The sequence below is a fragment of the Montipora foliosa genome, chromosome 5 (assembly GCF_036669935.1).
Source record: "Montipora foliosa isolate CH-2021 chromosome 5, ASM3666993v2, whole genome shotgun sequence".
In the NCBI taxonomy this organism is placed as follows: Eukaryota; Metazoa; Cnidaria; class Anthozoa; order Scleractinia; family Acroporidae; genus Montipora; species Montipora foliosa.
The window spans coordinates 17,690,936-17,703,435 of NC_090873.1; the positions used below are offsets into that span (position 1 = coordinate 17,690,936).

At 43.7% G+C, this 12,500-nt stretch overlaps 1 protein-coding gene and 1 long non-coding RNA gene across 2 annotated transcripts in view; both read left to right on the forward strand.

Annotated features, from left to right (window-relative positions):
• Nucleotides 1-12,500, forward strand: part of LOC138003002 (uncharacterized) — a 60,083-nt gene that overhangs the window by 8,200 nt on the left and 39,383 nt on the right. The window lies entirely within an intron of this gene.
• LOC138002999 (uncharacterized) lies at nucleotides 1,537-5,893 on the forward strand. The gene is made up of 2 exons (XM_068848947.1): nucleotides 1,537-3,657; nucleotides 3,861-5,893. The coding sequence occupies exons 1-2, from the start codon at nucleotides 2,725-2,727 to the stop codon at nucleotides 4,896-4,898; spliced, it is 1,971 nt and encodes a 656-aa protein (XP_068705048.1). The 5' UTR covers nucleotides 1,537-2,724; the 3' UTR covers nucleotides 4,899-5,893.

Sequence of the window (12,500 nt, forward strand, 5' to 3'; positions counted from 1 at the left end):
CCCCCTCAACCAAGCGTAGCAAACTTACCCAATTCATCAAAGGTCAGAAATCTAGGCAGGAATGTGAACCTATTATCAGACATTTGGTAGACTTTGCTGTAGCAGAACCATTGCATAATTCAAACAATGCTTGGCAGTATATCCATTGTTTACTTTTGGAGGAAGCAATTTCACGAAGTGACATTCCTGTGGCAGGTTGTGATGTATCAACCCTGCCTAATGAAACTCCACTTAAAAAATTCATGCTTTCAGTTAAGAATGAAGTTGGTGCATCTAGACTATATAAGAAGCTAAACAAGTGGCTCAAGGAAGGCAGAAGAAAGAAATTTGAATATCGTTTCACTGGGAAAGAAACCAAATGCTTTTGCCACAAATTTATGTTCCTTATTGATTCCCTAAGCAGAGAAAATGACACTGGGCCTGAATTACTTCGACTTGTTTCAATTGCATTTGCTGCCCTTCAATTGCGTGACGCAGTGTCAAAATTCAGTAGAGTTGAAACTGATGAAGCAATTTGCCAAGAGCTAGAGGTTCACTGCCAGTTATTCTTTAACACCTGTTCCCTTTTACTGAAATCAGTTAATCCTACAGTTTGGACTGTGGGATATGCAATTCCATTTCACAACAAAGCATTATTTAAAGAATTTGGATTGGGATTAGGCATTAACACAATGCAAGGCCGTGATAAAATCTTATATGCCCCTTTTAATTTGAGGTTAGGTAACGGACCATCACGTACAGGAGGGTTACAGGTTGAAATCCCTAGAGTGAACTACAAAGTGGGAAAGGAATCAGCACAATGTAGAGGACCTGTAATCTGGAATTTTATTGCTAGGCTGACAAATTTTATTGTCAACATTCAAAAAGACAGTTTTAAAAACATTTTACGTAGGCTCTCACAGAACATAAATAGCTTCTCATTCGAAGCGCCTATGATTGCTATGAAAGACCGAGATTTTGTATATTTTTAAATGTGGCTAAATGTAATTTAGGCTAAGTTAAAATCAAGCCAATGCTGGTCAGCGGTGGTCTGGGAATCAGGCGCATTGAGGTGACATACGGGGTTTCTCGATTCGCATGTGCTGGTCGTTTCTGCTGTGTGAGGTGCTGTTTGTTTCAAGCAGCAAGCGTTCAGTTGTTCCGCTTTTTTCAGGAGAGTCCGTTTCTGCTCATTTGCCGCCATCCATTGCACCGCTGTCTATTGTGAACTCGTTGGCGGATCAGCCGTTCGTCGTGGGCCCGGGCTACTCTCCTGTTCCTGCCAAGCTCGTTACGCAAATCCGTGGCGGAAAATTCGTTGACTTGTCGGAACTTTTAGCGGCGAATTTGGTCAGCTCAGAGACCGAGCCTCAGTTAATGCTCGATGGGCGTTTGGTTCTATCAGCTCCCCCGAAGAAACCTCATCGGCGTATCGAGGATATCACCACTTGGACGGAAGCCTTCACGGTGTACTCGCTTGTCCTAACGTCGTTTTTCCCTCATCGTTGGAAAGATTTAACTTTGTACAAGTTTTTAATCTTGCGGATTTCTCGCCAGTTTAGCGGACGGGTTTGGCTTGCTTACGATAAAGCTTTTCGCGAACACGCTGCGGCGACTCGGTTGGCCGATTGGTCGACCATGAACGCACAGCTCTTCACTTTTCACGCCGGTGGTGCTTCTCCTCGCAGCCCCAACCTCGGCACGTCGCCGGATTCCTCTGAACTAGTGGGTTCCAGCTCTTCGAGGATCCCTTGTATGTCCTGGAACAAGGGAAGGTGCACCGCCCCTTATACGATTTGCCGCTATTATCATCGTTGCAGCACGTGTGGCGGCGCCCATCGTTCCGTATCATGCAGTTCTAGACCAGAACGTAAGCAGGAGAGTTCTGTCAGGCGCAGATCTCGGTCTCCGGCATTTAGTGCCTCAGCTGGCCAAAAAGCACGGCGTCAGTAACGATTGGCTCCAAGAAGTTTTCCCCTCCTTCTCAGAACTTTAAAACATGTTGCGCGTACTTCGTTCATTATGTAGTTAGTCGTTTTTTTTTTTGTTTTTTTTTCCTCGCGCCTTATTCGTGGCCTTTTGTTTCGTTCTAGTTCATGTCTTTTTTGTATTGAGTTTTTCACCTTATGGCAGGCAGACTTCTTTATACTGCATGCTTTATCGATTGTTCAGTTTTATTAGAATTTTTCATGGTTTTCTTTGCTTGCCCCTGTTGTGCTCTGGGCTTGTTGAATTAAACTTTTCTCACTGTTGCTGTGTTGCTGCCCTTACTTCAGGAGGGGGGGGGGGGTAGGGTCGTTAGCGGGGAATTACCATCTCTCATTCTGTTTCCTTCCAGTCTCCAACCCCTTGCCCCCGGTGTCCGTGGTTAGCCCTCTAAAGCCTGAAGTGTTCGCTGCCAAGTTGTCCCAACATCCGGACCAACATCTTGTCGCCTTTGTCTTGGACGGCCTCAGGAATGGCTTTCGCCTGGGATTTCAGCATTCCAAGAAATTAAAATCAGCTAAGTCAAACAAGGCCTCTGCTAATCAACACTCCGAGGTCATTGACCGCTACTTGGCTAACGAGGTCTCCCTTGGGAGGGTTGCAGGACCTTTTTCCTCCCCACCTTTCCCTCATTTGCACGTTAACAGCTTTGGAGTTATCCCTAAAAAGGGTCAACCAGGCAAGTGGAGGCTCATAGTGGACCTGTCATCCCCCGGTGGGCTAAGTGTTAATGATGGCATTGACCCTGACGAGTTTACCATGCAATACATCACGGTTGATCAGATCATTCGTATGATCTCAAGCTATGGCTTAGGTGCCCTGATTGCTAAATTCGATGTTGAGGCAGCCTACCGCAACATAGCTGTCCATCCATCTGATCGATATCTCTTGGGTATGAGATGGCGGAAGCACTATTATGTTGATTTAGCGTTACCATTTGGCCTCCGCTCTGCTCCTTATATTTTCAATTCTGTGGCGGACATGGTGGAGTGGATTCTCCTACATACACACAATGTTTCTGCGCTGTTACATTATTTAGACGATTTTATTACTGCAGGACCGCCGGATACTAACCAATGTGCTGAGAACTTAGCCACTTCCATAGCTGTTTGCCGCTCCTTAGGACTTCCACTCCACCCGGATAAGTGCATTGGCCCGTCCACGCGTTTAGTTGTTTTGGGCATTGAGTTAGACTCAGTGGCTCAGGTGGCCTGCCTCCCCTCGGACAAGCTCCTTGCTTTACAGGTGCTGCTGCAGTCGTGGCGGAATCGTCGCTGGTGTACTCGGCGCAAACTGGAGTCCCTCATTGGCCACTTACATTATGCCGCCAAGGTCGTGTGGCCCGGTCGTACCTTCCTGCGTCGTATGATCAATCTGCTCCGGTGTTTTCGTAAACGGGACCATCCAATCCGCCTGAATTCTGAATTTCACCTGGATCTTCAGTGGTGGCTTCAGTTTTTGTCCTCTTGGCATGGCATCTATTTTTGGTTGTTTCCCGGCATGTCGGCCACCCCTGACCTCGAAGTTACATCGGACGCTTCCAGTTCCCTTGGCTTTGGTGCTTACTTCAATGGGGAGTGGTTCAGCGGCGCATGGGTTTCTTCTCAAGCCTCTCACTCTATCGCCTATAAAGAGTTGTTCCCGATTATCATTGCCGCTCATGTTTGGGGGCCCCACTTCGCCAGGCGCCACGTTCTGTTTCGCACCGACAATGAGGCCGTGGTTTATATCCTCAACTCTAGAACATCCAGGATTCCCGTGTTAATGCGCTTGCTTCGCCATCTTCTCGCCTCAGCGGCTCGTTTCAATTTCTCCTTTGCCTCTCAGCATGTTCCGGGGGTTCATAATTGCATTGCTGACGCTTTGTCCCGCTTTCATTGGCAGGAGTTCCGGAGGTTAGCACCCCAGGCTCAGTCGCTTCCAGTGTCCATTCCACCTCATCTCCTGGAAGAATTGATCGGCTCTCATTAGAGCGGCAGTGCCAGTTCCTGTTAGCCCATGGTTTGGCTGACTCCACCCGGAGATCTTACGCATCTGGCCAGTGGAAATTTGTCAACTTCTGTGCGCATTTGGGCAAGTTGCATCCCAGTGGCTCCCCGTGCCCCACCGATGAATGGACATTGTGCCTCTTTGCCACTTTTCTGGCGGGATCGGTTCAGCACTCTTCGATCAAAGTTTACCTTTCAGCAGTTCGTGCCCTGCATATCGAAGAAGGCTTCCCAGACCCTCTGGTGAACTGTCTACGTTTGCAGCGGGTTCTTCGTGGGATCAAACGGACCCAAGGTTCCCCTGAGGCTCAGCGCCTTCCTATTACGGATCACATTTTGATGATCATCTTTAGGTCTTTGGATTTATCAATTTTTGACCACTGCATGTTTTGGGCCGCCTGCAACCTAGCATATTTCGGCTTCCTCCGATCTGCTGAATTTACTGTTCTTAATTTGGCTAGTTTCACCCCGGCACTCCACTTAAGTGTCGGTGACATTTCAGTAGACTCTGACGCCAATCCTTCCTGCCTGCGCGTGCGGATTAAAGCCTCCAAGACTGACCCTTTTCGGAAAGGCTGCTTTGTCCACATTGGCCGGGGACGCTTTCCTCTGTGCGCCCTTCAAGCTGTTTTGGCCTATTTGGCTGTGAGAGGGAACTCGGGTGGCCCTCTCTTTCTTTTCCAGGATGGTCGGCCCCTAACTCGCGCTGTCCTCACTGCTCGTCTCAGAGAAATCCTTGCTGGAGCAGGTGTGTCGGGCAATTTCTCCAGTCACAGTTTTCGCATTGGTGCGGCCATGGTGGCAGCTCGCAACGGCATCCCCGATCACCTTATTCAGGCCTTGGGTCGTTGGTGTAGTTCAGCTTACCAGTTGTACATTCGCACTCCATCCGAGTCATTGGCTTCCCTCTCTTCTCATCTCGCGTCTGGCTCAGTTGGCTCGTGACCCGGGTATACGTGGGAATTCATGCGGATCACAGGAAATCATGCGGATTGCAGGAAATCAAGCGGACCAGTCCTCTTCCGTTTTTTAGGGTCGCATGTGGCTTGCTTGCGCCTGCCTGCGGTGTCTGGCCAGGACTCCTTTAATCAATCGGGAAGTCCTTGGCAATTTCCTGGTTCAGTTCCTACATCAGGCAGAACCTTCTTCATGCCTCGCGGCCGGAGGAGCTGTGGCGGACCTTGCTTTAGTGCCTCCTTTTCACCTTGCCTCGGTTAGCAGACCTCTCAGTCTTATTTCATGATCAGCTTCACGGTACTCGGGTAAGTGTCGTCCAGTGTCGTGTCTTGAGCTGGGGGTGGGTGCTTGTGTGAGTTTGGGTGGTGGCGCAGGTTCCACGTCATCCCTGTTCGCGGCCCCTTCGCCTTCCAAGCACCCTTGGGGGTGGTCTTTGGGTGGTGGCCGCTCGCAGAGTTGCCGTGGAGGCCTGTGTGCTCTGCTCATGGCCTGTGGCTCAAGCCTCGTTGCTCGCCCCGGAATCGCCGCCCACTTTGGCAGGCACCATCTCCAAGCTCGTCCATTGGCGATGAGTTTAAATGTGGCTAAATGTAATTTAGGCTAAGTTAAAATCAAGCCAATGCTGGTCAGCGGTGGTCTGGGAATCAGGCGCATTGAGGTGACATACGGGGTTTCTCGATTCGCATGTGCTGGTCGTTTCTGCTGTGTGAGGTGCTGTTTGTTTCAAGCAGCAAGCGTTCAGTTGTTCCGCTTTTTTCCCCTTCCCTTCCCTCCCTCATTGGTGGATTCGGTAAGTATAGGGTTGGTAAGTATCTCCACTGACTTGGTCAGTGTGACGGTGCCTGGTGGGTGGTGGCCGCTCGCAGAGTTGCCGTGGAGGCCTGTGTGCTCTGCTCATGGCCTGTGGCTCAAGCCTCGTTGCTCGCCCCGGAATCGCCGCCCACTTTGGCAGGCACCATCTCCAAGCTCGTCCATTGGCGATGAGTTTAAGTTTTATTATATTGCATGTAAATTTTAGATTAATTCGTAACTTATTTAGCTATGAATCTTATTTTAATGGTTCGTATTGAATATTTAAGTACTATAGGATGATTTTATAAATTATTTTAGATTCACATTTTATTAGTTCGTTGTAGGTCCACATCAGCCTTTTGGCTGCCATTCTGTAACCTGCATTACTAAATAAAGTGATTGATTGATTGATTGAGGCTAAACATGTAACCCTGTCATCATTTGCACGGCACGCTACCCTCACAACTCGCTGGAGGTTAGTTATGCGCCATGAGTACATTAGCTCTATCTGGCTTAGAAAAACAGACCCATTCCCCTTTCGTTATGTCAAGTGCAAGGACAAGTACACACCTAAAGAGGCTCACCTCCCTGGGTTTTGTTACTGTGGTTTTAAAATGGGTGAAAACCAAGCAAAATGTGTTTATTGTTCATCAAGCCTTTATAAGGCTGTTTACAGATCTGCACACAATGCAGAACTTGATAAAGAAATCTGCAACATGCTCAGTGTATTTTTCTAGCGATTTCAGCCTCACGTTCTGCTTTCCAAGCAGATTTGCAGCATGCTTATTGCGAAACTTCTTGTAAAACCTCACTGGACTGTTTATTCTTACATTTGTATTTTTGGGAGCAACATTATGAGACAGAATTGTCAATTTCACTCATTGTTGAACACAACTTTTAAATTATTAGTGTTTGAGCTTAACATATTTCATTGCTTTCTTGGTTTGACAACTGATGTAAACATTATAACATGTCAATTATGAAACTTTTGATCAATATTCTTTCAGAATGTTCATGGATTGTTTCTTATCAATAAACTTTGTTGTAAAGAAAAAGTCTGTCTATGATTAATTTACTCAGGAAAGCAATGTAGCTCTCATCATTTATTGGTAGGGAGGGCTGGGAGCAACATTATGAGACAGAATTGTCAATTTCACTTATTGTTGAACACAACTTATAAATTATTAGTATTTGAGCTTAACATATTTCATTGCTTTCTTGGTTTGACAACTGATGTAAACATTATAATATGTCAATTATGAAACTTTTGATCAATATTCTTTCAGAATGTTCATGGATTGTTTCTTATCAATAAACTTTGTTGTAAAGAAAAAGTCTGTTTATGATTAATTTACTTAGGAAAGCAATGTAGCTCTCATCACTTATTGGCAGGGAGGGCTGGGAGCAACATTATGAGACAGAATTGTCAATTTCACTCATTCCATGTTGAACACAACTTATAAATTATTAGTGTTGGAGCTTAACATACAATTGTATTTCATTGCTTTCTTGGTTTCAGTAGAGTTGAAACTGATGAAGCAATTTGCCAAGAGCTAGAGGTTCACTACCAGTTATTCTTAACATACAATTGTATTTCATTGCTTTCTTGGTTTGACAACTGATGTAAACATTATAACATGTCAATTATGAAACTTTTGATCAGTATTCTTTCAGAACGTTCATGGAATGTTTCTTATCAATATACTTTGTTGTAAAGAAAAAGTCTGTTTATGATTAATTTACTTAGAAAAGCAATGTAGTTCACATCATTTATTGGCAGGGAGGGCTGGTAAATGAAGAAAATTAGGACTGAACATTTTTGTGGGCAATAAACATTTCTTAACCCCATTCAATTTAGTAGATAGGCTGATAGTAAAAAAATATTGTGCAAAGTATACCTGACTGACTATTTACCCTCTTAGAAACATAATCACGAAAGTTAAGAATTAGCAGGATGAAAATAAAGGACTTTTTTTTTGTCCTTACAGACCTTATAAAGAGGCTTTAAATAACTCCAGGCAGTATATTAAAATCAAACATTTAACTGATGCCACAGACTAAATCCCTATATAGCAATAATTCACAATATTCAACCACGGTAAAAGGAAGGTTGAGGAACACCTACTCTGTTCCAGTGGCCATAACTGAGAGACAAAGTAAGCATTTCTAGGTTCTTAGAGTACTTTATCTTTACTGGCCTGGCTGCATCGACCAACACTCGACTATATCCACCGTCTTGCTCCACTTTTATTAGCACTTCTGTCTTCTCCAGCTGACGTCGAAACTTGTTGCTCCAAGACATTATAAGACTGTTGAAATGATCTTCTTCTGTTATTATTAATTCCTCCACGTGATTAGTACTTCTGGTCACCTGTCCCCAGCCATAGGCAATAACAGTTGTCTTTAAGGTATCAAACAGCTCAAGTGGTAGGCTTCTTTTAAGTGTTATTCCCCAGGGGTTGCGAAGTGACGGAGAACGTTTCAGCATTCTACAGATGCTTTTATTCCACCTGTAAACCTCTCTTGCGAGCATTCTTGAGGGCTGTGCCAGATAAAACCTGTAACGTTGTTGTTCTGGAAACGTGTGGTGTTTAACTACGGCTCTTGAAAGTTTTAAACGTTCATCGCCAATTTTTGTCGCTAAATTCTTATCTGTTGCATTAGCAATATAAGAAGTAACAGTATCGTGTATATTCACGATGAGTTCTGCCATATTGGATAAGTAAACAACACTTTTGCAAAAACCCGCTGAGCAAAAGTAGTTACTGCGGGCTAACGAGCGTGCCGATTTTAATCCCTCGCCAGCCCGGCGTGCTTATTCATGTTAAGAAGGATGTCGTTACGGACCTTTAGTAAGGCTGTCTCAGAACTGTGATGGCATCTATATGCAGATTGGAGAACTGGGTACAAGCCATGGCGAGACATGTGAGACTGCAGTTGGTCCGCAACAGCAGTCTCTTTCAGCTTGGAGATAAAGGCCAAATTGCTGACTATTGCTTCCTTCCATTTGTCGGCAAAGTGACCGCGCTTTAAAGACATGTTGATAATTGTCGTAATAACAGGTAGCAGCTCATCTAAGCACTGCACAACCATTACAGTTGGCATGGGGTCCAAGCAGGAGGACTTCTTGGCCGAGCAGGATATTAATTTCCTGACATCATCCACAGAGAGAGTATTAAACTCCGTTAATGAAACATCAGCACTACGTGAAACAGTAGAATCAACCATGGAAAATGATGAACTGCTGGTTTCCAACTTCGAGTGGATGTCTTTAACCTTCCGAAGGAAGAACTCTCCAATATCATTAGCAAGTGCTGAAGTGTAATGCTGAAGTGCTGAAGTGTAAGTGCTGAAGTGTAATGCTCGCGTGTAATGTGGAACTGGGCTGTGTAAGGCGTTTGGATTTCGAGACGGACTGCGAAATACTGTGGTGCGAAATCATCATCCCTTCACATGGATCAAAATTCCTAGTCGGTGTCTTTTATAGACCGCCTTCATCTGATGCTGTTTATCTGTACGAGTTGCAGAAATCACTTTCGCTAATTGATCGCAGTGGTACAAACTTACCATTATTATTGCTTGGAGATTTCAACCTTCCTAATATCACATGGGGCGAGGTACCGAAATGCTACCATGCCTTATCGACTGTGTTCTGTGATATTGTGGATGACTATTTTCTACAGCAAATGGTATTTGAACCCACGAGAAGCGAAAATATTCTGGATTTGATCCTTACAAACACTCCTGAATGTTTAATGAACATCACTGTTTGTGAAGGCCTTGGAAATTCGGATCATTCCTCGATCGAATTTGACTGTAAACTTAAACCTGGTAGACTTAAACAGGCTCCAAGGTTTGTTTACAACTATCGCACAGCAGATTGGAAAGGTCTTAAGGAGGATCTTGTTAAGATCCCATGGGATACGATTTATTTAATGAGCTCTGTGATGTGTGGGAAGCATGGAAGACCTTAGTTTTCCAAGCTGTAGAACGTAATATTCAGAAGAAGTTGATTAAACGTCGACACGATGTGCCTTGGCTTAACTCAGACTTGAAGAAACTCTTACACAAGAAGCGAAGACTTTGGAAGAAGGCGAAATTCTCTGGGGATCAAGCGAAATGGGCCAACTATAAAAAATTTAGCAACTTGGTGAAAGCCAATTTAAACAAAGCCTATTTTGCATATGTCAAAGACCTCATGGCTTCTTTAAACACCAACCCGAAACGATTTTGGTCTTTTGTGAAATCACGTACAAAGAAGCAGAATACACCTGGTTGTATTATATATAAAGGATCTCGCGCATTAACTCCAGAGGAAAAAGCAAACGTCTTTAATCAATTCTTTTGTTCAGTATTTAATGATAGGACTGATAATCTGTCATCCACACCGGGACCTGGACGTGATTATTCTACTGTTTTGCCTGCATATCTCATTCATGATCTGATTTGTACACCTATTGAAGTGGCTAAAGTACTTAAATCTCTAAATGTAAATAAGGCCTGTGGACCAGACAGGGTTTCCCCGCAGTTGCTCAATGAATGCCACATGGAGCTACATGTAGCTCCAATCTTGGCAAGGCTCTTTAATTACACCCTCTCTCGTGGCACACTACCTATTGACTGGAAGTCAGCCAACGTAGTTCCAATTTTTAAGTCAGGGGAACAAACGGCAGTAGATAATTATCGCCCGGTTTCTTTAACTAGTGTAATCGTCAAGTCTTTAGAACGTCTTGTACACAATCACATAATGAATTTTCTTTCTGATAATAAGTTATTGTGTGATAATCAACACGGCTTCAGACCACTACGCTCATGTGTAACTCAGCTGCTCCAGCTTGTCCACGAGTGGCTTCGTATTCTTGAAGAGCGTGACTCCGTGGATGCAATTTTTTTAGACTTTGTGAAAGCTTTCGACAAAGTCTCTCATCCACACTTGCTACTAAAACTTCAACATCACGGAATCAACGGTCAATTATTGGATTGGATCACAGACTTCTTGACTACCAGAAGACAAAGAGTAATAATTGACGGCCATTCTTCCGGCTGGTCTGAAGTAACTTCTGGAGTGCCTCAAGGAAGCATTTTGGGCCCGTTGCTCTTTCTCGTATATATTAATGATTTCCCCTTAGTCGTTAAGTGTAACTGTGGACTCTTTGCTGATGACAGTATCCTTCACCGGAAAGTTGCTTCAGTGTCTGATTGTGATGAACTTCAAACTGACCTTCATAGTGCCTATGACTGGTGTAATTCCTGGCTTGTCACTCTGAAGTCTGAAAAGTCCAAGGTCCTTCACCTATCAAAATCTTAGGATCCTCGCCATCACGAGTACTGGTTGTCCGACAAACCCTTATCAGCAGTGGACCACCATAAGCACCTTGGAGTCTGGCTGGAGTCTTCCCTGTCTTGGGACTACCATATAAACTATATCTGTGCTAAAGCTAATAAAGTTCTGGGTCTCATAAGAAGAACCTTTGGTTCACACAATCCTGAAGGAGTTACGACAGCATATAAGACTTTAGTGCATCCAATTTTGGAATATGGTTGTCAGGTCTGGAATCCCTACTTAGTGAAGCACATCAAAAGCATAGAGTCAGTACAGAGGCGAGCTACTCGAGTTATTTGCGGATCAGAGAAAGAATATCAGGAAAGACTCGGGACCTTGAAATGGCCCTCGCTTGAGTTACGAAGGAAGTTTATCTGCTTAGTGCAGATGTACAAGATTGTTTTTGGGCACTGTGACATAGATCCTCATATGTTTTTCGATTTTAATGTATTATCGAAAACGCGTAGGAACCATAATTTCAAGATAAGACCTAAGAAGACACGTACAAATTATTTCAAATTTTCTTTTTTTAATCGCTATATAACGGACTGGAATAGCATTCCATCAAACATTATGCATGCGTCTTCATTGAGTAGTTTTAAATCCTATCTTTTAGATTATTTGTGTCAATCTTAAAGTGAGATGTGATTCGTTTGGTTAGCTTTCTTTTTTTCAAATTTTCATAGATAATTTAGTCATGGGGAATATTCTTAGTATGGGAATTTAGTTTCCCCCAACTATTCTCCGGTCATGCGTTTTTATTTATTTCTCGAATTTTATTTCTATTGTACATACATTACCATGACAAAGCATCATTAAACTTAAACTTAAACTTAAGTGTCAGTCCCATCCGCTAACGATAGAGTCAGACTCAGAAAGTAAGGACTTGGCTGCTTTAAATAATTTCCGTTGGTCAGTGCTGTTGTCGCGGATAAAGTTGCTATAATACTTGGAGCGTGCACTATTCATAAGTTTAGTGACGTAATTCTTTTTTATTTGAAATGCCGCAAAATCCGCGAGTGACTTGCTAGCCCGCCATTTACATTCAGCTTTTCGCCTCTCTCTGATTGCTGCCTTGATATCACAGTCAATCCAGGGAACACATGGCCTGTTTACAACAGTTCTTTTATTCAAAGGGGCGTAATGATCTATCAGCGACGATAATGTAATAGGTAATTCAGGGGTCATTGCGCGCGGCTGGTTACAGCCGGTTTAGGAGTCAATGGGTTAAAGCTTTTTACAAATATTGTTGATTAATTATCTTTGAAAAATGTGTGGTTACCCCCAATTTTCTTTTTGGATTTCAATAACACTTGTTAAGATCTGCTTTTCCTGTTACATATATATAGTAGGCCACGCAAAAATACCATTGAATTAGTAGGTGTACATTTACTCTAGTAGAGAACCACGCGAGCCATATTATAGATCAGAATGAATCATATCCCTCTTTAATCAATTCCCCTATAAGGTTACAA